Source organism: Phocoena sinus, chromosome 13 (genome assembly GCF_008692025.1).
Source record: "Phocoena sinus isolate mPhoSin1 chromosome 13, mPhoSin1.pri, whole genome shotgun sequence".
Classification (NCBI taxonomy): Eukaryota; Metazoa; Chordata; class Mammalia; order Artiodactyla; family Phocoenidae; genus Phocoena; species Phocoena sinus.
In genome coordinates this window covers 23,686,441-23,711,824 of record NC_045775.1, presented here as the reverse complement: position 1 = coordinate 23,711,824, position 25,384 = coordinate 23,686,441, and the positions used below count along the sequence as shown (strand labels likewise).

General features: G+C 41.7%; 1 protein-coding gene across 1 annotated transcript in view; it reads left to right on the top strand.

The window, feature by feature from the left end:
* Positions 1-798: 798 nt before the first annotated feature.
* ALK (ALK receptor tyrosine kinase) overlaps positions 799-25,384 on the top strand; it is a 742,496-nt gene continuing 717,910 nt past the window's right edge. Inside the window, exon 1 of the mRNA XM_032653286.1 lies at positions 799-1,468. Coding sequence (XP_032509177.1) covers positions 799-1,468 — 670 coding nt within the window. The remainder of the gene's footprint in view (positions 1,469-25,384) is intronic.

The following is a 25,384-nucleotide window of genomic DNA, read 5'->3' as shown; positions in this document are numbered from 1 at the left end:
GGCAGCAAGATTTCGGGCTCTCGGGCCCTGAATGCTTTCACTCCGCTGCTGCCGCCAGGGCCGCTCTGGTGCCTGGGAACTCTTGAGACGCCGGAGGAGAGCAAGGACGCTGAAAACTTGAGCGGCGGGGGCTCGACTCAGGTCCAGAAGTTCAGCGAGAAGTGCAGTCCGAAGACCTCCCGCTGCGGAGGGTCGAAGGAGGGTGCGAGAGAAGGAAGCCGGTGCCCTCGGTCACCCCCCCTTCCCCCCCCCCCCAGACGAGGAAAAGGAGCTCAGAAGGGCCGAAAGCAGCTCAGGAGGCGGCCAGGACAGCAGACAACAGCTCTAAGCCACCGTTCCCAACAGGAAAGTTGCAGAGCATTGGAGGCCGCTCGAGAGCGGACACACCACAGCTCAGGCCGCGACGAGCAGGAGAGGACGGTATCCAATTGCCATCTCCCTTCAACCATAGTAGTCTCTCTCGTTCCAGAGCGCGGGGAGCTACGGACGCGGGCGCGACATTCCGCGCGCGCGCGAGAGGCACAGGGTCCCAGCTGCCGAAACCTTCGCGCTTCAGGGTCTCTTGACACGCCCCTGAGCCTCCAGCAGCGTTTTGTTGAGATTCCTGCTCGCCTCCTTGCAGTTGGAGGAGAGGGAATCGAGTGCACGCACAACCCCCCTGAGAAAAGGTGGAAGGAGCCCTTCAGGACCAACGACTGTTCGGAGCCCTTTCCCATTTGGGGGGGCTGGGGGGAGCGGAGGGCGAGGCTGGATCCCGGAGACTCGGGAGACTAGTATAAACAATCCCCCTTGGGCGGGATGGGAGCCACAGGGCTTCTGTGGCTGCTACTGCTGCTGCTTTCACCGGCAGCCTCAGGCTCCGGGACCGGGACCGAGACCGGCCAGCGCGTGGGTTCACCAGCCATGGGGTCGGCGCTGCAGCCCCGGGAGCCGCTCAGCTACTCGCGCCTGCAGAGGAAGAGCCTGGCGGTGGACTTTGTGGTACCCTCTCTCTTTCGCGTCTATGCTCGGGACCTGCTGCTGCCGCCGCCGTCCCCTTCGGAGCCGAGGGCCGGCCGGCTGGAGGCGCGCGGCTCGCTGGCTCTTGACTGCGCCCCACTGCTTAGGCTGGTGGGGCCACCACCCGGCGCCAGTTCTCCCGCCCCGGCCCGGGCATGGACGCTGTCCAGGGTGCTGAAGGGAGGCTCGGTTCGCAAGCTCCGGCGCGCCAAGCAGCTGGTGCTGGAGCTGGGAGAGGAGGCGATCCTTGAGGGCTGTGTAGGGCCCCCAGGGGAGGCGACTGCGGGGCTGCTCCAGTTCAACCTCACTGAGCTGTTCAGCTGGTGGATTCGCCACGGCGAAGGACGGCTGAGGATCCGCCTGATGCCCGAGAAGAAGGCGTCGGAAGTGGGCAGAGAGGGAAGGCTGTCCGCTGCGATCCGCACCTCCCAGCCCCGCCTTCTCTTCCAGATCTTCGCGACCGGGACCGGTGAGAAGCTCTCGTCCGAGCGTTTCGGGATTTGGTTTCTTACAGGCATCAATTTGCAACCACTATCAACTAACCCTCGTTTCCAAAACCTCAGCCTGCGGTTCTTAGCTTTCTTTCCTCCTTCCACAAACCTCCTTCCCCAGTTAGACTGTATTTTCTTATTTTCTCCCTGAACGCAGTCACTCCCCAAGGGACTCTCCTTTCCTCCCCAGCAACCAAGTTGGGAAAAGAGTTTCCTGTTCTTGGAAGAATAACTCTTTCTACTGACTTTACACAGGGTCTTAGCCAAGATTGGATGCCCTTCTTCTGGGGCTCCTGGGACAGTTGAAATCCCTCTAGTCTGTGTTCTGAGAGCTTGGTTCTAGATCTCAAAACTGTTGCCCTTCTTCTTTTCGCTTTGTTCCTCTTCCTGGCCTCCACAGATTTTGGAAATGTGATACACTTTCTCATGGAATATAGAACTCCTTTTCATATTACTGAATCCCACCCAGCTATCCCATCCAAATGTTGGCTTACCTAGAAATTGCCTCTTCTTCATTAATTCATTCTGCTCTCCACCTAACCCCAGGCTGCTATCCACTCACAGACTCTTGTTCTTCCTCTCAGATGTGTTGGGAGAGCCCTAGAGGAACTAAGGGACAGGGGACAGGAGGGAGCTGTGGGGAGAGGGAGCAAAGTTGCCCAAGATTGTTCCTTTGGGGAGTCACTCTGAAGCCAGGAAGAGACAATAGTTGATTTCCCTTTCTTTCCCTGTCCCCAGTTCCTTCTCTCCAATTCTTAGCTTGAATATCTACAGCAACAGATCTGGATGACAGTCTCTGGCAGGCCTGTTTCACTGCAGATCTCTCTTCTGGAGACTCCTGAAATGGGGTTTCTGTTTCATTTACTCTCATTTTCTTCCCATATTCACTGAGTTGGGGGTGTTTATGCAGACACTTACTTCTACCTCTTCCCATAATATCCATTGACTGGGAAAACCAGGTGGCTTTGAATGGATGTTTCTCTTGTAAGACCATTGGGGAAAGGCTTGTCAATAAAATACACAATGTAAGTGAATGAGAAAGCACAGAAAAGAAAGCATGACTTTTAAAAGCCTACACTAATTTCATTGGGCAAAACCCAGCATCTTTTCTGTCATTTTTGTTGTCAGAAATAAATGAAATTCTTATGCTCCACTGGTTACTAATGTCTTGTATTCATTGGATGGAAAGCATTGAAAAAAAGCCCATTGTAGAGCTACAAGTATCTCCCATGCTTGTCCCAACACACACACATGCTCCCACATATACCGAATAGTCTAATGCAGCAGGGATATTCAGAAGCTGAGGTTTCTCAGTCATTGCAGAGAAGGCATACTGGTATGTGGTCCGCATGGAAAACAGAGTCTGGATGCATATTTCAGCATTAGCATTAGCGGCATTGGCACCTAAAATGACCCCTTTGTGTTCAGTTTTGGAATTTACACTAGCTCATGGTAAGAGACAGGGTCTGATGAATTTGACAGTGCCTTCTGTGAACTGAGATAGGAGGCCAATACTGTTGTCTCACTACAGATAATTTTATTTTTTTGGAACTAATTTATTTATATATTTTTAAACATCTTTATTGGAGTATAACAGCTTTACAATGGTGTGTTAGTTTCTGCTTTATAACAAAGTGAATCAGCTATACATATACATATATCCCCATATCTCCTCCCTCTTGCGTCTCCCACCCACTCTCCCTATCCCACCCCTCTAGGTGTTCACAAAGCACCGAGCTGATCTCCCTGTGCTATGCAGCTGCTTCCCACTAGCTATCTATTTTACATGTGGTAGTGTATATATGTCCATGCCACACTCTCACTTCGTCCCAGCTTACCCTTCCCCCTCCCCATGTCCTCAAGTCCATTCTCTACATCTGCATCTTTATTCCTGTCCTGCCCCTAGGTTCTTCAGAACCATATATATATATATATATATATACATATATATATATATGTATATATATATATATATAGGATTCCATATATATGTGTTAGCATACGATATTTTTCTCTTTTTGACTTACTACACTCTGTATGACAGTCTCTAGGTCCATCCACCTCACTACAAGTAACTCAATTTCATTTCTTTTTATGGCTGAGTAATATTCCATTGTATATATGTGTCATATCTTCTTTACCATTCATCTGTCAGTGGACACTAAGGTTGCTTGCATGTCCTGGCTACTGTAAATATTGCTGCAATGAACATTGTGGTATATGACTCTTTTTGAATTATGGTTTTCTCAGGGTATATGCCCAGTAGTGGGATTGCTGGGTCATATGGTAGTTCTATTTTTAGTTTTTTAAGGAACCTCCATACACTACAGATACTTTTGTAAAGAACAGCTGTGCTTTAATGTTGTCTTGGCTTCTGTGGTTTATACATGCTACGTTCTCTTTTAGTGCTTAATGTTTTTGTAATGGATATAAAAATTATTTCTCTGGAAATGCAGATTTTCTTCCACTTTCATGTCTCTGAGCATGTCTGGAACCTTCCCATCATTTCTTGTTAAATGACCATAGGCTCTAGCAGTGTAGATGTTGATGATAGGCAAAAAGGGCCCTTTCTACAGCCCTGAACTTACCTACTATAAACAGGCAGGTTGCTTGAAATTATCAGTGTTGCCTGTGAAGAGTCACACGCTTAATGCTTTTGAAGAATATACTCCAGTCAAGCGTTAGATAGGGAGTTGAAGCTGCCGAGTGAGGGAGTTTCATGTAGAGATTAGTGTGCTCCAGGAGCTGCTCTGCTACTGGCAGTAGGGAAGCACAATGAGCATCCCAAGTCCTCCGTCAGCAACACAGTCCGTTTGGCAGCTGGACCAAACCCTTACGCATCATTCGATACATCTAGCAATGGTGGTTTTAGAAAGAGCCAGGATTCTGCTATTAAAAGGCTAGAAATTTTGGCCAAGCATTTTTCATCAGGATTGGGATCAAATGTTTATTGATGGGATCAAATAAGACACTAAGTGTAACTGGATGAGGTCCCCATGACCTCCAGAGAGACAGACAGCTTAACTGAAAAGCGCTTCAGGCCTTGTGGTGACCACACTTGGAACAGGCTGGACTCTCCTGCTCTGAGACATATGCTGTCTGCAGTTAGGCAGCCGGCCATGCAGGACTAGAGGCCTAGCTTCTCGCTTTACCACTGCCTCCCCAACCTCATTTAGATACAGTCTCCACTTAAGATTCCCTGTGGAGGGAGTGGACACACCCTTCCATATCATGTTTCATGTTTGGGGCAGCATATACTATTGTGGTTTCATTCATTTTCTTGTATGAAAATTGAAGCTTAGGTTCTCACACTTGGATTGATTTTACTGTTTATCATGTTTGAGGAAATGGGTTTCTTCTTTTTATATAGGCTCTGATTTATAGAAAAGGCATTTACCTGTTCTGTGACATAGGATCTTCAATTAAGCAAAGGAAAATAGGCACAACTCGGTAAATTTCTCCCTGCTTCTGCCCAAGTAACTAGTGGTCTGGTCTAGAGGGGCGTAATCTTGCTGATGGGACTATCTGTGGGGAGGGAAGCGGAGAGGATGGGTCTTCTTCCACCCCTTGTGTTGAGGGGCCTGGGGCAGTCCATTTATCTCAGACTAAAGACAGGGTACCAAACCAGAGCAGGACCATGGCTAAGAATGTGGTAAAAAATGGAAGGCACCTAGTCAGGACAAAGCAATGCCTTCATATCATTTGCAGTTTGGGCTATCTGACAGAACAAAAGAATGTCTAAGAGGCCTTATAATGCATGACATGCTAATGTCTTTTCTTTGTGGGTTGTTTTGAATTCATAAATGGGATCAACATTTCGAAGTCTGAAGTAGTTCCCCAGAGCACCCATTCACCCATTCATGGAAAAGAGGTAGAGAGACAGCTTCTGGGACTGTACAAATGGTGCGCACTATCTTGGGACAGCCCAAACCACAAAAAAGTTGTCTGCCTGGAGGCTACCACATTGCCCATAGCTCCACTTTGTAACCTGTTTTGTAGATGTTTTGACATCTTGCTTCTGCCATCCTCCATGCAGAGGCCTAGAGGATAATGACCTGTGGGGTAAGAGGGCCTGTTTCCCTGTTTCCAAGAAAGGGGATATATGATTTGGGACTTTATATGTACCATGGAGAGGCCTAAGCAATTCAGAGTAGGTGTATGCAATGCAACACCCCTTGACCCTTGACCTCACATAACTGTCAGTCCCTTCCCATTTCATTTCTGGAAAGGGCAAAGAGAGAGAAGGAAGATAAAGAGGAGAAACTGGAGCTCCCAGAAGGGATATCGGTTATTGGAGGTGAATTGGGAGGGTTGGAACTAGTCCAGAGAAGAGCAGGGAGCTGATTTAAGAGTGGAAGGGACTGATTTATGATGAAAGATGAAAAGAATTAAATATATATGGCTGGGCTAAGTGGTGATGAAGGGAAAGCCATGGTAACAATCTACAAATCTCTGAGGAGGGAAAGTGGCAGTGAAGAAGAAGAGTTATTTAGTGTGGCCCACAGAAGTAATAGGATGAGACTTTCGGAAGGAAACTTCAGGTTGGATATCAGGGAAACCTTATTTTCTGAAATTGATATTCCTCTGGCTATGGAATGGAATTCCAAGGGAGCAAAAGTGTAAGGTGAGATGTGGGTCAGACAAGCCACAGCATTCATAATTAATCAGTTCTGTATTTTCAAATGTTGGGAAACCGCAACAGGCAGGAGAGCCAGGATGGGGACCAGCGGCAGGAATCAGGATATTTTGGGTTACAACTCTTGAGATTCTCTGGGTATTGATGTTTCCAAGGGGAAAAGAAAATAACTGCATATGTAACTCTGAAGTTTGTCAGAAGTGCTTACAAGAAGATTGTTAGTATCTTGGAAAAAATATTTTGAAATTACTGAGTTTATTCTTCTCTGTCCCCAGATTAAACAGAGTGTTTCTCTGGGGTTTTGGTATATTCAGTAGGGGGAGGCACACTCACCTAGGACTATGCATCTAAGATGCATTTATAGGTGTGTGTGGCATCAAGTCCTTGGGCAAGACAAAAGGTACCTGGGTCTTGAGAAGATGAGATCAGTTCTAGGTTTGGTGAACTCCTACCGGTACTGAAAATCCTTTGAAATGCTGAGAATATATACAGCTGTTTGAAAGATGGGATTCTTCTAAATCCAGTTGACCCTTTCACAAATTTACAAAAGAGAAATAAGATTCATAAGGGGTTTGTGTGTGAGATGTTGGAGGAGAGTGTTATCGTTAATATAAATGAGTGCTTTTATAAGGCAGTTTGTCTGCTGAAAGTGAAGAGGGATGGGCCTGCGGGTAGGAGAAGAGGAAAGTTGTGTGAGCAAAAGCTGCAGCCTACTGCTACTCTTAACATTACTGCCTGACAACTTCACTTCATAGAAATTTGCCCAGCCTGATTTATAAAAGACATTTTGCTTTTTTAAATAGCCATTCTTGATGTCCTATTACAGTTGTATGGAACTTTATAAATCACTTTAATATTTATTATTGTTAGCAATCCTACAGTAGGAAGAGCAAGTATTTGCTTTATTTTATAAATGGAGTAACTGGAATCCAGAAGTTTGATAACATTTTTTCAAGGACATTCAGATAGAAAGTTTTAGAACTAGAAATTTTCATTTATGTGTTGAGAGGTTATGAGTTGCTAGAGCATGTGATAGTAACTGACTAGGACCACAGATCCTGCCTTCAAATCAGAGCTCTTTCCACTACAGGAATCATCTCAAGGTTCATGTTAGAAGCAACCAAGACATATAAATAGAGGAGAAGCTTTACATTATCTTTGTCAGAAGGCCATACAATAAATATTTGTTGGGCAATAGCCATGACTTGGAAATTTTTCTTAAAATCTTTTTTTTTTTGAAAGTTGTTTTGTTTATTTTTTAATTGAGGAGGAGAATTTTAAAAAATATTTATTTATTTGGCTGTGCCGGGTCTTCACTGTGGCACACGGGATCTAGTTCCCTGACCAGGGATCAAACCTGGGCCCCCTGCATTGGGAATGCAGAATCTTAACCACTGGACTACATTTCTTAAAATCTTTAAGGCCCAGTTTCATCTTTTGAAAAATGGGTATAGTAATAGTTCCTATCTCAAGATGTCGTCATGAATATTAAATTAGATGATGCATGTAAATCCTTAACCCAATGCCTGACACATCATAAACTGCTCCATCAATATGAACAGTTATAATTTTTCCTAGAAGCAGCAACACCCCAGCATCTGGTTGTATAGGTTGTGCACTCCACAATTCCAAGGGTTCTATATACATTTTAGCCTATTTGAATGGTGCCATCTGGAGTTGTGCAGTCCTCATGTGTGGCAATATGTGGCAACCCTGGCAGAAATTGTGGTACTGTGCGTTCCCCATGCAACTAACTCCTAATACCTAAGAGATGAGAGGTGAGATCCAGTGGAAGTAGGGAGTGGCCAGGGTGGTAGTTTCTATTGTCCAATCATGGAAGGCCTGGTTTTCCCAGAAATATAGATGAGAAGGGGCGTTGAGGTGTGGTATTTACTTTATTCCTATCAACTATTATCCTCTTATAGGTCTTTTGACCTTGGATTCAGTCCAGAGATTTAAGTAGCATATTTACAATCCAATTCTTTGTTCTTCTGTAGAAATAAACCAAGCCTTAACTTTGTGAAAGTATGAAAACTAATGCCAAGGAAGAAAAAGATAGAGGCATTACAGAACAGTGGTTTTTAGATGGTGGATCTTCCCTGAGAGTGATCTGTGCAGTCCAGGCCCCACCATGTCCACAGACCTGCTGGACCACTGGCCTCTGATAACTCCTTTATTGTAATTAGCTGGAGCTGTGCCCTTCCTGTACACTTCTAGCTTCACTCTTCATTGTCATGTGGAGAGATGGAAAGTCCTAAATGGTAATGGACATGAGCCCATGAAAAGCAATTAAATCTTTGAAATTCCATGGAGACACATAGCCCATGGACTTGAATGGGAGGCTGACTTAGGAAAATATCTCAACCTAAAATAAGCTGTTAAGCATCTACACTGGATTTTATAGGTGGTGGTTTTTTTTTGTGAGCCAGAGATGAGCCATTGCCTCCAAAAGATGCACATGGACATCATCTGTGCTTGGGAGTAGAAGAAGATGGGTGTTGGTGAGGATGGTTATAGGTCCAGGGGTCACGTGGGGAGAGCTGCAAGGAGCCCTGTGGATGCCTTCTTCCTTAGAACCATTGCCTTGTCCTCCGATCTAGGTTGTGGCCAGTGTTTCTTAACCTAGTGATGACCTGGGCTCTTTCACACAGTAAAGGTGTGAGATAGGAGCAGTTAAAAGTGAGCGTTGGCCTGGGGGTGAGGTAGTGGAAGCGGGGAGGTACCCCAGTGCCTTTTTGGGTGAGCCACATTTCTCAGAACAACTTTTATTTTCTTCAGTAAATCTTGTGATGAAATTTCCAGCTGGACTGTTCTGAGCTTGGGTCCTTTCCCAGGGAAATTTTGTCAGATTCATTTGGTGATATAACCTAGGCATTCCAGAAAGTGGGAGGCCCCAGAACAGGGCAGGAGGAGAGCTCCCTTGGGGCAGATTCACCTAACCAAATGGTTAATTAAGAGTCTTTTTTCCTTGAATCATCCCTTTCTGGCTAAGTAACAACAGGTGCATGAAGAGGTAGGCAGCCAGAATTCCCTGGAGTAAGGAAAATGCTAAAGGGTAGGTATGAAAAAAAAGTATGAAAGTAAAAAAAAGAAATCTAAGCATGCTTAAAGGAAATCAGGCAACTAGCCAAAAGAAATCAGAAGGAAAATCTAAGCCATTGGCTATATTTTTCTTTTTCTCTTATTTATGTTTTATTCAGTTTTCACTGGAATAGGTTCATGAGGGTGGGCATGGGCAGAACTCCTCTATAGATCCTTTTTACATTCTCAGCCCAGATAATTAAAATAAATATTCTTCGGTGAACTGAACACTAGATTAGGAGCTAGGAGGCCTAGATTCTTTTATGATATTTTCCTTTATTGGATTTGAAATAGTGTGCAACTCCTTGAGCCTCTGGGTGTTTGTTCCTAAAGGAGATAATACAGATCTTGTCTTGACTACCTCATGGATTCGCTACGAGCATTGTATGAGATAACCTATGTGGAAGGCTTCAGTCTGGATTATTCAGGAATAAATATATAAGGCAGTAGAAAAAATGAATATACAAGATCATGAAAGGTACTAAGTTTCTGCTTTATCCATCCATGGTTTCAGCCAACCCTTGGCGTTAGGAGCAGCTGTACAAGGTCCCAGACTTTGAGGCAGGCCTTAAGTTTCAGTTAACAGCTCAGAAGAACTGAGAAGGGGTTGTGTAGCCCTTCCCCAAGGTTCCTAAAGTTAGATTCTTTCATTGAAATCAGTTTGCTCAATTCCAGAATTCTCTGGAAATGGATCTCTGGTAGTGGGACATAGGAACCTGTATTTTAGCGTCAGAAAATGATTTGTTTTTTAATTAAGGGACAGTAAATACAATAAAGTGGGTTGAGTGCATTGATCTTCTGTACAGCTTGATGATAATTCACATATACAACACCCATATAATCACTGTCCAGATGAAGATGCAGAACATTTGTAGCATCTCCAGAAAGCTTGCTCCTGTCCTTTTGCAGTCTGTATCCGCCCTCTAACTAAGGTAACCATCCTTCTCAGCCATTAGTTTTGTCTATTTTTGAATTTCATGTAGATGGAACCATATCACATGTACTATTTTGTGTCTGGCTTTTTTTACTCAACATGATTTCTTTGGGGTTCATCAATGTCGTTGTGTGTACCAGCATTCTTTCTTTCTTTTTCTTAAATTGCTGCGTTGTATTCCTTTATATGAATATAACACCATTTATTTATACATTTTCCTATCAAGGAATTGGACTTGTGCAAAATCAAAAGTAAAATATCCTATTCTAAATAATGGGTAAAATAATAAGTCAAAGATTTGGGGTTGAAGCCCAAGGCTACTTATTTTCTTCTTTGAACTTCAGTTTTTCTTATTTGTAAACTGAGAAAAATAATACCCACCTCCCAGGGTTACTGTGATAATTAAATAGGATAAGGCATGTAGTAAGCCCTGACACACAGTTGGTATTCAACAAGTGTTAGTTTTTTCCCCAGTTCTTGATTATATTTCTTCCATTGGTGGCCAGAATGGATTCTTCAAAAACTTCCTAAAGCAGGGAAGGGGGGGCCTTGTTACAAATGAGGTCATTAACTCACAGAGGGAAAAGTAACAACCAAGGACCATGTAAGTTACATGTAATAACTCTTAATTTTATTTTAAATAAGTAAAATATTTTAAATAAAATAAACATTTCTTGCACTCAGTCAAAATTAACAAATAAAATATTCAATAAATAAATCAAAAATTTCAAAACTCTTTGGTCTTTTTTTTTTTTTAACATCTTTATTGGGGTATAATTGCTTTACAATGGTGTGTTAGTTTCTGATTTATAACAAAGTGAATCAGCTATACATATACATGTGCTCCCATGTGTCTTCCCTCTTGCGTCTCCCTCCCTCCCACTCTCCCCCTCCCACCCCTCCAGGCTGTCCCAAAGCCCCGAGCTTATATCCCTGTGCCTTGCGGCTGCTTCCCCCTAGCTATCTACCTTACTACATTTGTTAGTGTGTATATGTCCATGACTCTCTCTCGCCCTGTCAAAACTCACCCTTCCCCCTCCCCATATCCTCAAGTCCGTTCTCCAGTAGGTCTGCGCCTCTATTCCTGTCTTATCCCTAGGTTCTTCATGACATTTTTTCTCCTTAAATTCCATATATATGTGTTAGCATACGGTATTTGTCTTTGTCTTTCTGACTTACTTCACTCTGTATGACAGACTCTAGGTCTATCCATCTCATTACAAATATCTCAATTTCATTTCTTTTTAAGGCTGAGTAATATTCCATTGTGTATATGTGCCACATCTTCTTTATCCGTTCGTCCGATGATGGGCGCTTAGGTTCTTTCCATCTCCGGGCTATTGTAAATAGAGCTGCAATGAACATTTTGGTACATGACTCTTTTTGAATTTTGGTTTTCTCAGGGTATATGCCCAGTAGTGGGATTGCTGGGTCATATGGTAATTCTATTTGTAGTTTTTTAAGGAACCTCCATACTGTTCTCCATAGTGGCTGAACCAATTCACATTCCCACCAGCAGTGCAAGAGTGTCCCCTTTTCTCCACACCCTCTCCAACATTTATTGTTTATAGATTTTTTGATGATGGCCATTCTGACTGGTGTGAGATGATATCTCATTGTAGTTTTGATTTGCATTTCTCTAATGATTAATGATGTTGAGCATTCTTTCATGTGTTTGTTGGCATTCTGTATATCTTCTTTGGAGAAATGTCTGTTTAGGTCTTCTGCCCATTTTTGGATGGGGTTGTTTGTTTTTTTGTTATTGAGCTGCATGAGCTGCTTGTAAATTTTGGAGATTAATCCTTTGTCAGTTGCTTCATTTGCAAATATTTTCTCCCATTCTGAGGGCTGTCTTTTGGTCTTGATTATGGTTTCCTTTGCTGTGCAAAAGCTTTGAAGTTTCATTAGGTCCCATTTGTTTATTTTTGTTTTTATTTCCATTACTCTAGGAGGTGGGTCAGAAAGGATCTTGCTGTGATTTATGTCATAGAGTGTTCTTCCTATGTTTTCCTCTAAGAGTTTGATAGTTTCTGGCCTTACATTTAGGTCTTTAATCCATTTTGAGCTTATTTTTGTGTATGGTGTTAGGGAGTGATCTAATCTCATACTTTTACATGTACCTGTCCAGTTTTCCCAGCACCATTTATTGAAGAGGCTGTCCTTTCTCCACTGTACATTCCTGCCTCCTTTATCAAAGATAAGGTGTCCATATGTGCGTGGGTTTATCTCTGGGCTTTCTATCCTGTTCCACTGATCTATCTTTCTGTTTTTGTGCCAGTACCATACTGTCTTGATTACTGTTGCTTTGTAGTATAGTCTGAAGTCAGGGAGCCTGATTCCTCCAGCTCCTTTTTTCGTTCTCAAGATTGCTTTGGCTATTCGGGGTCTTTTGTGTTTCCATATAAATTGCGAAATTTTTTGTTCTAGTTCTGTGAAAAATGCCAGTGGTAGTTTGATAGGGATTGCATTGAATCTGTAGATTGCTTTGGGTAGTAGAGTCATTTTCACAATGTTGATTCTTCCCATCCAAGAACATGGTATATCTCTCCATCTATTTGTATCATCTTTAATTTCTTTCATCAGTGTCTTATAATTTTCTGCATACAGGTCTTTCGTATCCTTAGGTAGGTTTATTCCTAGATATTTTATTCTTTTTGTTGCAATGGTAAATGGGAGTGTTTTCTTGATTTCACTTTCAGATTTTTCATCATTAGTATATAGGAATGCCAGAGATTTCTGTGCATTAATTTTGTATCCTGCTACTTTACCAAATTCATTGATTAGCTCTAGTAGTTTTCTGGTAGCATCTTTAGGATTCTCTATGTATAGTATCATGTCATCTGCAAACAGTGACAGCTTTACTTCTTCTTTTCCGATGTGGATTCCTTTTATTTCCTTTTCTTCTCTGATTGCTGTGGCTAAAACTTCCAAAACTATGTTGAATAAGAGTGGTGAGAGTGGGCAACCTTGTCTTGTTCCTGATCTTAGTGGAAATGCCTTCAGCTTTTCACCATTGAGGATGATGTTTGCTGTGGGCTTGTCATATATGGCCTTTATTATGTTGAGGAAAGTTCCCTCTATGCCTACTTTCTGGAGGGTTTTTATCATAAATGGGTGTTGAAATTTGTCAAAAGCTTTCTCTGCATCTATTGAGATGATCATATGGTTTTTCTCCTTCAATTTGTTAATATGGTTTATCACATTGATAGATTTGCGTATATTGAAGAATCCTTGCATTCCTGGAATAAACCCCACTTGATCATGGTGTATGATCCTTTTAATGTGCTGCTGGATTCTGTTTGCTAGTATTTTGTTGAGGATTTTTGCATCTATGTTCATCAGTGATATTGGCCTGTAGTTTTCTTTCTTTGTGACATCCTTGTCTGGTTTTGGTATCAAGGTGATGGTGGCCTCGTAGAAGGAATTTGGGAGTGTTCCTCCCTCTGCTATATTTTGGAAGAGTTTGAGAAGGATAGGTGTTAGCTCTTCTCTAAACGTTTGATAGAATTCACCTGTGAAGCCATCTGGTCCTGGGCTTTTGTTTGTTGGAAGATTTTTAATCACAGTTTCAATTTCAGTGCTTGTGATTGGTCTGTTCATATTTTCTATTTCTTCCTGATTCAGTCTTGGCAGGTTGTGCATTTCTAAGAATTTGTCCATTTCTTCCAGATTGTCCATTTTATTGGCATAGAGTTGCTTGTAGTAATCTCTCATGATTTTTTTTATTTCTGCAGTGTCAGTTGTTATTTCTCCTTTCTCATTTCTAATTCTATTGATTTGAGTCTTCTCCCTTTTTTTCTTGATGAGTCTGGCTAGTGGTTTATCTATTTTGTTTATCTTCTCAAAGAACCAGCTTTTAGTTTTATTGATCTTTGCTATCGTTTCCTTCATTTCTTTTTCATTTATTTCTGATCTGATTTTTATGATTTCTTTCCTTCTGCTAGCTTTGGGGCTTTTTTGTTCTTCTTTCTCTAATTGCTTGAGGTGCAAGGTTCAGGTAGATTGCCTATTTCCTCTTCATTTGTTAGGTCTGGTGGGTTTTTATCTTGCTCCTTCATCTGCTGTGTGTTTTTCTGTCTTCTCATTTTGCTTATCTTACTGTGTTTGGGGTCTCCTTTTTCAGGCTGCACGTTCGTAGTTCCCGTTGTTTTTGATGTCTGTCTCCAGTGGCTAAGGTTGTTTCAGTGGGTTGTGTAGGCTTCCTGGTGGAGGGGACTAGTGCTTGTGTTGTGCTGGATGAGGCTGGATCTTGTCTCTCTAGTGGGCAGATTCACGTCTGGTGGTGTGTTTTGGGGTGTCTGTGGCCTTGTTATGATTTTAGGCAGCCTCTCTGCTAATGGGTGGGGTTGTGTTCCTGTTTTGCTAGTTGTTTGGCATAGGTTGTCCAGCACTGTGGCTTGCTGGTCGTTGAGTGAAGCTGGGTGCTGGTGTTAAGATGGAGGTCTCTGGGAGATTTCCACCGTTTAATATTATGTGGAGCTGGGAGGTCTTTTGTTGATCAGTGTCCTGAAGTTGGCTCTCCTACCTCAGAGGCAGAGCCCTGCCTCCTGGGCTGGAGCACCAAGAGCCTTTCATCCACACGGCTCAGAATAAAAGGGAGGAAAAGTAGAGAGAATTATTAGAAGTATGAGGAAAGAAAGAAGGAAAGGAGGAAAGGAAGGAAGGAAGAAAGAAGCAAAGAAGGAAAGAAAGGAGGGAGGGAGGGAGGAAGGAAGGAAGGAAGGAGGGAAAGAAGGAGAAAATGTAGAGAGAATTAGTAGAAGTATGAGGAAAGAAAGAAGGAAAGGAGGAAAGGAAGGAAGGAAGAAAGAAGCAAAGAAGGAAAGAAAGGAGGGAGGGAGGCAGGGAGGGAGGAAGGAAGGAAAGAAGGAGGGAAAGAAGGAGAAAATGTAGAGAGAATTAGTAGAAGTTTGAAGAAAGAGAGAAGGAAAGGAGGAAAGGAAGGAAGGAAGAAAGAAGCAAAGAAGGAAAGAAAGGAGGGAGGGAGGGAGGAAGGAAGGAAGGTAGGAGGGAAAGAAGGAGAAAATGTAGAGAGAATTAGTAGAAGTATGAGGAAAGAAAGAAGGAAAGGAGGAAAGGAAGGAAGGAAGAAAGAAGCAAAGAAGGAAAGAAAGGGAGGGAGGGGAGAAGGAAGGAAGGAAGGAGGGAAAGAAGGAGAAAATGTAGAGAGAATTAGTAGAAGTTTGAGGAAAGAAAGAAGGAAAGGAGGAAAGGAGGAAAGGAAGGAAGGAAGAAAGAAGCAAAGAAGGAAAGAAAGGAGGGAGGGAGGGAGGGAGGAAGGGAGGAAGGAAGGAGGGAAAGAAGGAAAAAAGACAGAAAGAAAGACGATACAGTAAAAATAAAATAAAGTATAATATAGTTATTGTACTAAAAAATATTTAGAAAGAAAGAAAAAAAAAAAAAAAAAGAACAGATAGAACCCTAGGACAAATGTTGGAAACAAAGCTATACAGAGAAAATCTTACACAGAAGCATACACATACGTGTTCACAAAGAGAGGCAAAGGGGGAAAAATCATAAATCCTGCTCCCAGAGACCACCTCCTCAACCTGGGGTGATTCGCTGTCTAAAGGAGGGAAGGAAGGAAGGAAGGAAAGAAAGAACGAAGGTAAAGTACAATAAAGTTATTACAATTAAAATTAATTATTAAGAAAAAAAAATTTTTTTTTAAAAAAAACCATGGACGGATAGAGCCCTAGGACAAATGTTGGAAGCAAAGCTATACAGAGAAAATCTTACACAGAAGCATACACATACACGTTCACAAAGAGAGGCAAAGGGGGAAAAATCATAAATCCTGCTCCCAGAGACCACCTCCTCAATTTGGGGTGATTTGTTGTCTAAAGGAGGGAAGGAAGGAAGGAAAGAAAGAACGAAGGTAAAGTACAATAACGTTATTACAATTAAAATTAATTATTAAGAAAAAAAAAATTTTTTTTAAAAAAAAACCATGGACGGATAGAGCCCTAGGACAACTGTTGGGAGCAAAGCTATACAGAGAAAATCTTACACAGAAGCATACACATACACGTTCACAAAGAGGGGCAAAGGGGGAAAAATCATAAATCCTGCTCCCAGAGACCACCCCCTCAACCTGGGGTGATTCGCTGTCTAAAGGAGGGAAGGAGGGAAGGAAAGAAAGAAAAAAAGAACGAAGGTAAAGTTCAATAAAGTTATTACAATTAAAATTAATTATTAAAAAAAAAAAAAAAAAACATGGACGGATAGAGCCCTAGGACAAATGGTGGAAGCAAGAGTATACAGACAAGATCTCACACAGAAGCATACACGCACACATTCACAAAAAGAGGAAAAGGGAAAAAAATCACAGATCTCGCTCCTAAATTCCCCCTCTTCAATTTGGGATCACTCCCTGTCTATTCAGGTATTCCACAATGCAGGGCACATCAAGTTGATCGTGGAGCTTCAATCCGCCGCCTCCGCGGCTGCCGGGAGAGACCTCCCCCTCTCCTCCCTGCTCTCACAGCTCACAGGAGCTCAGCTTTGTACCCGGCCCTGCCCCTGCGCGCAGATCGCTGGAGGGCGTCTGTTTTTTTGCTCAGACAGGACGGGGTTAAAGGAGCCGCTGATTCGGGAGCTCCGGCTCACTCAGGCCGGGGGTTGGGGGATGGGGGAAGGAGGGGCACTGCGTGCGGGGCGGGCCTGTGGCGGCAGAGGCGGCGTGACGCTGCGGCAGAGGCCGGCGTGACGCTGCACCAGCCTGAGACCCGCCATGCGTACTCCTGGGGAAGTTGTCCCTGGATCCCGGGAACCTGGCAGTGGCGGCCTGCACAGGCTCCGCGGAAGAGGGGCGCGGAGAGTGACCTGTGCTCGCACACAGCCCCCCTGGTGGCGGCAGCAGCAGCCCCAGCGTCTCCCGCCCGTCTCTGGGGTCTGCGGTTTCAGCCGCGGCTCGCGCCCGTCTCTGGGGCTCGCGCTTCCCGCCGCGGCTCGCGCCCGTCTCGGGGGCTCGCGCCCTTAGCCGCGGCTCGCGCCCGTCTCTGGGGTTCGCGCTTTTAGCCGCGGCTCGCGCCCGTCTCTGGAGTTCCTTTAAGCAGCGCTCTTAAACCCCTCTCCTCGCGCACCAGGAAACAAAGAGGGAAGAAAAAGTCTCTTGCCTCTTCGGCCGGTGCCAGCTTTTCCCCGAACTCCCTCCCGGCTAGTCGTGGCGCACCAACCCCTTCAGGCTATGCTCAAGCCGCCAACCCCAGTCCTCTCCCTGCGCTCCGTCCAAAACCGAAACCCGAGCCTCAGCTCGCAGCCCCGCCCGCCCCGGCGGGTGAGCAGACAAGCCTCTCGGGTTGGTGAGTGCCGGTCGGCACCGATCGTCTGTGCAGGAATCTCCCCGCTTTGCCCTCCACACCCGTCGCTGTGCACCACTCCGCGGTGCCGAAGCTCCCCCCTCCGCCTCCCGCAGTCTCCGCCCGCGGAGGGGCTTCCTAGTGTGTGGAAACTTTTCCTCCTTCACAGCTCCCTCCCACTGGTGCAAGTGCCGTCCTTATTCTTTTGTCTCTGTTTTTTCTTTTTTCTTTTGCCCTACCCAGGTACGTGGGGAGTTTCTTGCCTTTTGGGAGCTCTGAGGTCTTCTGCCAGCCTTCAGTAGGTGTTCTGTAGGAGTTGTTCCACGTGTAGATGTATTTCTGGTATATCCGTGAGGAGGAAGGCGATCTCCACGTCTTACTCTTCCGCCATCTTCCCGCCGACCTCTTTGGTCTTATATTCAGGTCAAAGAAGAGAAAAAAATATAGAGCAGACAGAAAAAGGTGGGCAGAAACACAACAATATTTATATATATAAAGAGAGAAAAATGAGAATGACAGAGATATAAGTGGGGAAACTGAGAGAGGAATGTATAAGAAGAGGTAACCCAGGAAAATAGAGGGCAGGAATTATCTTCTGGACACTGAGATGCATAGATGTAGAAAACGAGACCAAAAGAGTGACAGAAAGAGAAAGGGGAGAGGGAGAGGGAAGGAGGAAGGGAGGAACACTTGATTATTTTTGGTCTGGAAGGATTATTTTTGCACTGGTGTCTGAACTTACGACCAACATTATATAATGGTTATTTTCAATTTTATTGAAGTATACTTCACATATAATAAAATGCACCTGTTTGATTTGTTTGATAAATGTATACATCTGTGTAACCACCGTCTTAATTATTACAGTATATAGAACATTTCCGTCAACCCCTAAAAGGTCTTTCTTGACCTTTTGCAGTGAACCCCCTGTACGTCCTGCCCTAGGCAATGTCTGATTTTATTTCTATCACAGTAGATTAGTTTTGTCTGTTCTGGAGGTTCATATAAATGGAGTCATACAGTATATTCTCTTTTGTGTCTGGCTTCTTTCGCTTAGAATTCCAATGCTTTTAAGATTTTGTTGTGTAGTTGTGTGTATTAGTAGTTTGTTTCTTTTTATTGCTCAGTAGTATCTCATCGTATGAACATACAAGTTGATCCTTGAACAACATGGGTTTGAAGTGCGAGGGTTCACTTATATGTGGATTTTTTTCAACAGTAAATACTACACAGTCCGCAGTGGTTTGAATCCACTGATGTGGAACGACAGATATGGAGGAACTGAACCCTGTATTGGGAGGGCCAAATATAAATTATATGCAGATTTTCAACTGTAAGGAGGGTAGGTGCCCCTAATTTCTGCATTGTTTAAGGGTCAACTGTATTACAATTTATTTATCCATGCATCTGTTGATGGACCATTAAATTGTTTCAAGTTTGGGGCTCTCGTGACTAAAGCTGTTATGAACATTTTGTGTATAATTCATTTTGTGGACATATGTTGTCACTTCTCTTAAATCAATTATGGAATTGTTGGATTGTATGGTAAATGCATGTTTAACATTATTAGAAATTGAAAAACTATTTTTCCAAGGTAGCTGTACCATATTATACTCTCGTCAGTGGTGTATGAGAGTTTTACTTGCTCCATCCACACCCTTGAAAATACTTGGTATTGTCAACGTGTGGTGGCATTTCATTGTGGTTTTAATTTGTATTTCTATGTATTGGTTATCCAACACTGCATAGGAAATCACCCCCAAAGTTAGTGGCTCAAAATAGTAGTAAATAATTTATTATCTTTTACAGTTCCTGTGAGTTAGGAATTTGGGAAAAGCCTGACTTGGTGCATTTTGCGTGGAGTCTCTCATTGTGGGCAGATATCAGCCGAAACTGCAGTCATCTTAAAGCTTGACTGTGGCTGCAGAATTTACTTACAAGGTGCTTTGCTCACATGGCTGGCCATCTGATGCTGGCTACTGATGAGGCCTCAGTTCTTCACCAGGTGGTCCAGTCCACAGGACTGTTGGAACATCCTTGTGACCTGGTGTCTGGCTTCCCTCAGACTGAGCTTTTATTGAGGTGATCATATGGTTTTTCTACTTCTACTTTATTTTTTTGATAAATATGATGAACTACAGTATTTAATGTTCAAATGTTAAATTAGCTTTAAATTCCCTGGATAAACCCCACATGGGCATGACTTATTTTCCTTTTTTTTGCTGTACTCGGGCCTCTCACTGTTGTGGCCTCTCCCGTCGTGGAGCACAGGCTCCGGACGCGCAGGCTCAGCGGCCATGGCTCACGGGCCCAGCCGCTCTGCAGCATGTGGGATCTTCCCGAACCGGGGCACGAACCTGTGTCCCCTGCATCAGCGGGCGGACTCTCAACCACTGAGCCACCAGGGAAGCCCCTTATTCTCCTTTTTACATATTGTTGAATCAGCTCACTAACACCTTGTTGAGGATTTCTGCATGTTCATGAAGATTACTGGTCTATAGATTTCTTTTCATGTCTTTGACAAGCTTTAGGGTCTAGGTAATGCTGGGATCATAAAATGAGTTGGGAAGTGCTCCCTCTTCTTTTTCCTGGAAGAGAATTCAATTCTTCAATTATTTTTAGTAGAATTTGTTACTGAAGCCATCTTGGCTTGGTGTAGTCTTTGCTGGAGTGTTTTTTTGTTTGTTTGTTTGTTTTTGTGGTACGCGGGCCTCTCACTGTTGTGGCCTCTCCCGTTGCGGAGCACAGGCTCCAGATGCGCAGGCTCAGAGGCCGTGGCTCACAGGCCCAGCCGCTCCGCGGCATTGGGATCTTCCCAGACTGGGGCACGAACCTGTGTCCCCTGCATTGGCAGGCAGACTCTCAACCACTGCGCCACCAGGGAAGCCCCAGCTGGAGTGTTTTTAATTACTAAGTAGATTTATTTAATAATTATAGGATTATTCAGATTATCTGTTTATTTTTGAGTGAATTTTAGTAGTTTGTTTGTATCCTTAAAGTAATTGGTTCATTTCATCTTATTTGTTGAATTAATGCAAGTTAGGTTGTTCATAATATTCCCTTTTTTTTTTATGTCTGTAGGGTCAGTAGTGATGTTCCTTCTTTTACTCTTGATGCTGGTAATTTGCATCATCTCCCTCTTTTCTTTGTCATCATTCTGGCTAGAGAATGACCAATTTACCAATTTTATTGAATTAAAAAAAAACTTTTGTGATACTGATTTCTTCTATATTATTTTTCTTATTCAAATTTCATTGATTTCTGCTCTGGTTTTATTATCTTTCCTTCATTTTGTTTGCCTTGGGTTTAATTTGCTCTAATTGTTTCTAGTTTCTTAAGATCATTGATGTGAGATTTTTTTCCCTCTATTTCAAATATAATCATGTAATGCTAAAATTTCTCCCTAATAACTGCTTTAGCTGCATCGTACAAATTTCTTTATGTTGTAATGAAATTTCATTTACGTTCAATTAAAGTATTTTCTAATTTTCCATTTGGCTTTCTCTTTGACCCATGGTTATATATAAGTATGTTTTATTTCTTAATATTTGGAGGATTTTCCAGATATCTTTCTTTCACTGATTGCTAGTTCAATTCTGATACGGTCTGAGAATATATTTGGTTTGCTTTCAATAATTTAAAATTTGTTAAGGTTTATTTTATGGCCCTTATCTTGCTGAATTTCCATGTATACTTGAAAAGAACATGTTTTCTGTTATGTTGGGTGGAATGTTCAATCAATGTCAATTAGGTCAATTTGGTTAATAGTGTTGTTCAGGTCTTTTATATCCTTGGTTTTCTGTCTGTTATATGTGTCACCAATAGAGGAGTGCTAAAGTCTCTAGGTTTTTGTTTGCCTCTTTCTCCTTTCAATTCTATCATGTTTTGTTTCTCTATTTTGAAGCTCTGTTATTTTGAAGCTCTGTTATTATGTGCCTACACATTTAGGATTGGTATGTATTCTTCATAATTTGCCTCTTTGATTTTATGCAATATCTCTTTTTATCTCTAATGATATTCATATTTTGAAGTTTCTTTGATATTAATATAGCCATTCAGCTTTCTTTTGATTAGTGCTAACATGGTATATCTGTTCTATCCTTTTACTTTTAATCTATATATTTATTTAAAGTATATTTCTTATTGAAAACGTATGGTTGGATTTTATGTGTTTTTTTAAAATTCAGTCTCACAATGTCCATCTTTTATTTGGTGTGTTAGACCACTTGTATTTAACGTTATATTTGATATGGTTGGATTTAGATCTACAATTTTTATTATTATTATTATCATTATTATTCTCTCTTTCTGGTTTTTGTTTTTCTCTTGTCTCTTTCCTGGCACCTTTTGAGTTAGTTGAATATTTTTCAGTTTTAATTTATCTATTTTTTTGCTACATCTTTTTCTATTGTTATTTTAGTATTTGCTCTTGGAATTTTATATATGTATAGACTTTCACAGTTTATTTTGAGTTGACAGTTTACTACTTCAAGTAAAATATGGAAGGCTTACAACTATATATGTCCCTTTATCCACCCCCTTAATATTATAGTTGTCATATGTGTTATATCTACATAACTTAAAATCCTGCTAGACAATATTTACAATTTTTTCTTTCAGCAGTTATTTGTATTTTAAATAACTTAAGAGGAGAAAACTTGTCCTTTATATTTACTCAGATACATACCATTTCTTTTGTTTTTCCTTCTTTCTTAAAGCTCCAGATTTCCCTATTTTATCATTTTCCATCAATCTAAAGAATACCCTTTTGAATTTCTTTTAGAACAGGCCTTCTGGTAACAAATTCTCTTAGGTTTTCCCTTATCTGAATGTCCTTATTCCCCCTTCGTTTATGAAGAATATTTTTACTGGGCACAGAGTTCTGGGTGGACAGTTCTTTTCTTTTTGCTCTTTAAGAATGTTGTTCCTCTCTTTCATAGTTTCTGGTGAGCGTTCTGTCATTAAATTGTTCTTCCCTATATGTAGCTATTTTCAAGATTTTTCCTTTGTCATTGGTTTTCAGAAGTTTTATTATGATGAATCTGTGCATGAAATTTTATTTGATTCTCTCCTCTTTGCAATTTGTTGAGATTCTTGATCTGTAAATTTAGGTCTTCCATGATATTTGGGGAGTTTTTTAGCCATTATTTCCTTTTTTTTCCCCTGTACCAATATCTTTCTACTCCCCTATGGTACTCTAATTGCACAACTGTTAGACCTTTTGATATAGTCTCACATGCTCTTGAGGCTCTGCTCATTTATTTTTTCAAAATTTTTTTCTTTCAGTTCTGCAGATTGGACAGTTTCTATGATTTGTCTTCAAGTTTACTGAATCTTTACTCTGTCATCTCCATTTTGTGATAATTTTTTATTTTAGATATATTTTTCAGTTTAAATTTTCCATTAAAAAATTTCTGTTTACCTACTGAGAACCACCTTTCCATCTCTTTTCCAGAGTGTTTATGTTTACCTCATGGAACATAGTTATAACAGCTTCTTTAAAGTCTTTGATAATTTCAGCAACTGATCATCTTGTTTTTGGCATCTGTTGATTATCTTTCTCCTTAAGAATTGGTCACTTTTTTTGTTCTTCTTTACATATTGTGTAGTTTTAGGTTTCATCCTGGAAAATTTGAACATTATGTTGTTTGGTCTGACACTTGAGTGTGGTTTAAACATTAGTTTTGTTCTTAAAGCCTTTGTTTTGTTGCTTTGAGTCTGTCCACACAAGTGCCGCTCACAGGTGAGCTGGAACCTTGGGTCATTTTCTTTACAGAATTAACATATTTCCTTCTCCATCTCTCTCCTCTTCTAGATTTTCCTTAAACTCAGTTTTACCCACTTGTACAACTGTGGCACAACTCCTGCAACTAGGGTTGCCTTCAGGCAAAACAGATAAAGAGAAACAAAACAGGGATTCTCTCCATACTCTTTGGCCTGAAGGGGTCCCTTCTACCCAGTCTTCTGGCCTGAAAGATGTGTTTTTTACAGGGTTTCTGTTAGAATTTTGGCTGCTGACACCACCAGCTAAGCTAGCTCTCTTGAGGGCTTATCGTGAAATGAGAAAAAAAGAGAAGAACAAGCAAAGAAGTGGAGATCTCCCTCCATACCCTCTGGATCACAGGGCCCTTTTCCTGGCCTTTTGGCCAGAAAGAAAGGATTTCTCCAGGTATCCTTATGAGTTGCTTTTCCAAGTTTTGACTTTCTTCCTCAATATTTCTGGTTTCATTTACTTTTCAGAGTCCCTTGATAGTTGTTTTTGTATTTTGTCCAGAGTTTTTGGTTGTCAGCTGCAGGATAATAGGATTTAGTGGGCTTACTCCATCTTGGCTGTAGTAGAAGTTCCTTGTTCCTTTTTGCGTTCAATCTACAATATTTTTCTTTCATCCATTAATATTTAGTGTTGTACTATTCTTCTGTATTTAAATTTGCTCAGATTCTGTTTGCTAAAAGTGTCTTTATTTTGCTTTTATTTCGGAAGATTTTCACTGGATATACTTTTAGGTTGATAGCACTTTAGTATTGTCCTATTGTTACATGGTTTGCATTGTTTCTGATCAGAAATCAGAGAAATTTTTATCTGTATTTCCCCTTCTGTTTCCCTCCCTACCATCCCATGGTTGCTTTAGGATTTTGCATTTATCATGGGATTTCAGCAATTTGATTATTATGTGTTTTGTGGTTTTCTTTATGTTTTTCTTGCTTGGGATTTGCTGAGCAACTCTTGGTTCTGTAGGTTTATAGTTTTCATCATATTTGGAAATTTTTCAAACATTTTTTCTGCTCCCTATTCCTAAGAATCTAATTACAATTATGTTATACAATTAATGTATTCCCACACTTCATTAAAGGTCTGTTAATTTTTTTTCAGCCCTCTTTCTCTCTCCACTTTTGTCTGGATAGATTTTTTTGCTTGTTTTAAAGTTCATTCCCTTTTTTTAAACAATAAATTTATGTATTTATTTATTTGTTTATTTTTGCTGCGTTGGGTCTTCATTGCTGCGCACAGGCTTTCTCTAGTTGCAGCGAGTGGATGCTACTCTTCATTGCAGTGCGAGGACTTCTCATTGAGGTGGCTTCTCTTGTTGCGGAGCACAGGCTCTAGGCACACGGGCTTCAGTAGTTGTGGCACATGGGCTCAGTAGCTGTGGCTCACGGGCTCCAGAGCACAGGCTCAGTAGTTGTGGTGCACGGGCTTAATTGCTCCATGGCATGTGGAATATTCCCAGACCAGGGCTCAAACCTGTGTCCCCTGCATTGGCAGGTGGATTCTTAACCACTGCACTACCAGGGAAGTCCAAAGTTCATTCCCTTTTCTTCTACAGCGTCTAATCTGCTGATAAACCAGCCCATCTAATATATTTTCAGTTTTGATATTATATATATTTTTAGCTCTAAAATATCTACTTCCATTTATGTTTCTCTCCTCATTATGTTTATGTTTTTTTAAAAGTCCTGAACATATTTATAATAGCTGCTTTAAAGTTCTTTCTGAGGTAGTCTGGTACCATGGGAAAGAGCACAGCCATTAGAATCAGACTTCCTGGGTTCAGATCTTAGCCTTAATGCCTAGAAGCTGGGCTGATCGTAGGCAAGTTACTTATTAACCTTTCTGGGCTTCAGTTTCCTCAAAATGGTACAAAGAGATTATCTCTCTTGGAGGGCTGTTGTGAGAATAAATGAGATAATACCTAAAGCTCTTAAAACAATAGTGCCTTGCACATAATAAGCACTCAATAAACATTGACTGTTATAATTTTTAAGTTACTTTCTGCTTATTAAATTATTTCTGTCATTTCTGTTTCTATTGACCAGTTTTTCTCTTGCTTAAATGTCACATTTTCCTGCTTCTTTGTATACCTAGTAATTTTTTATTGGATGTTGCATATTACAAATATTACATTGTTGAGTATGTGGATTTTGTTGTCTTCACTTAAAGACT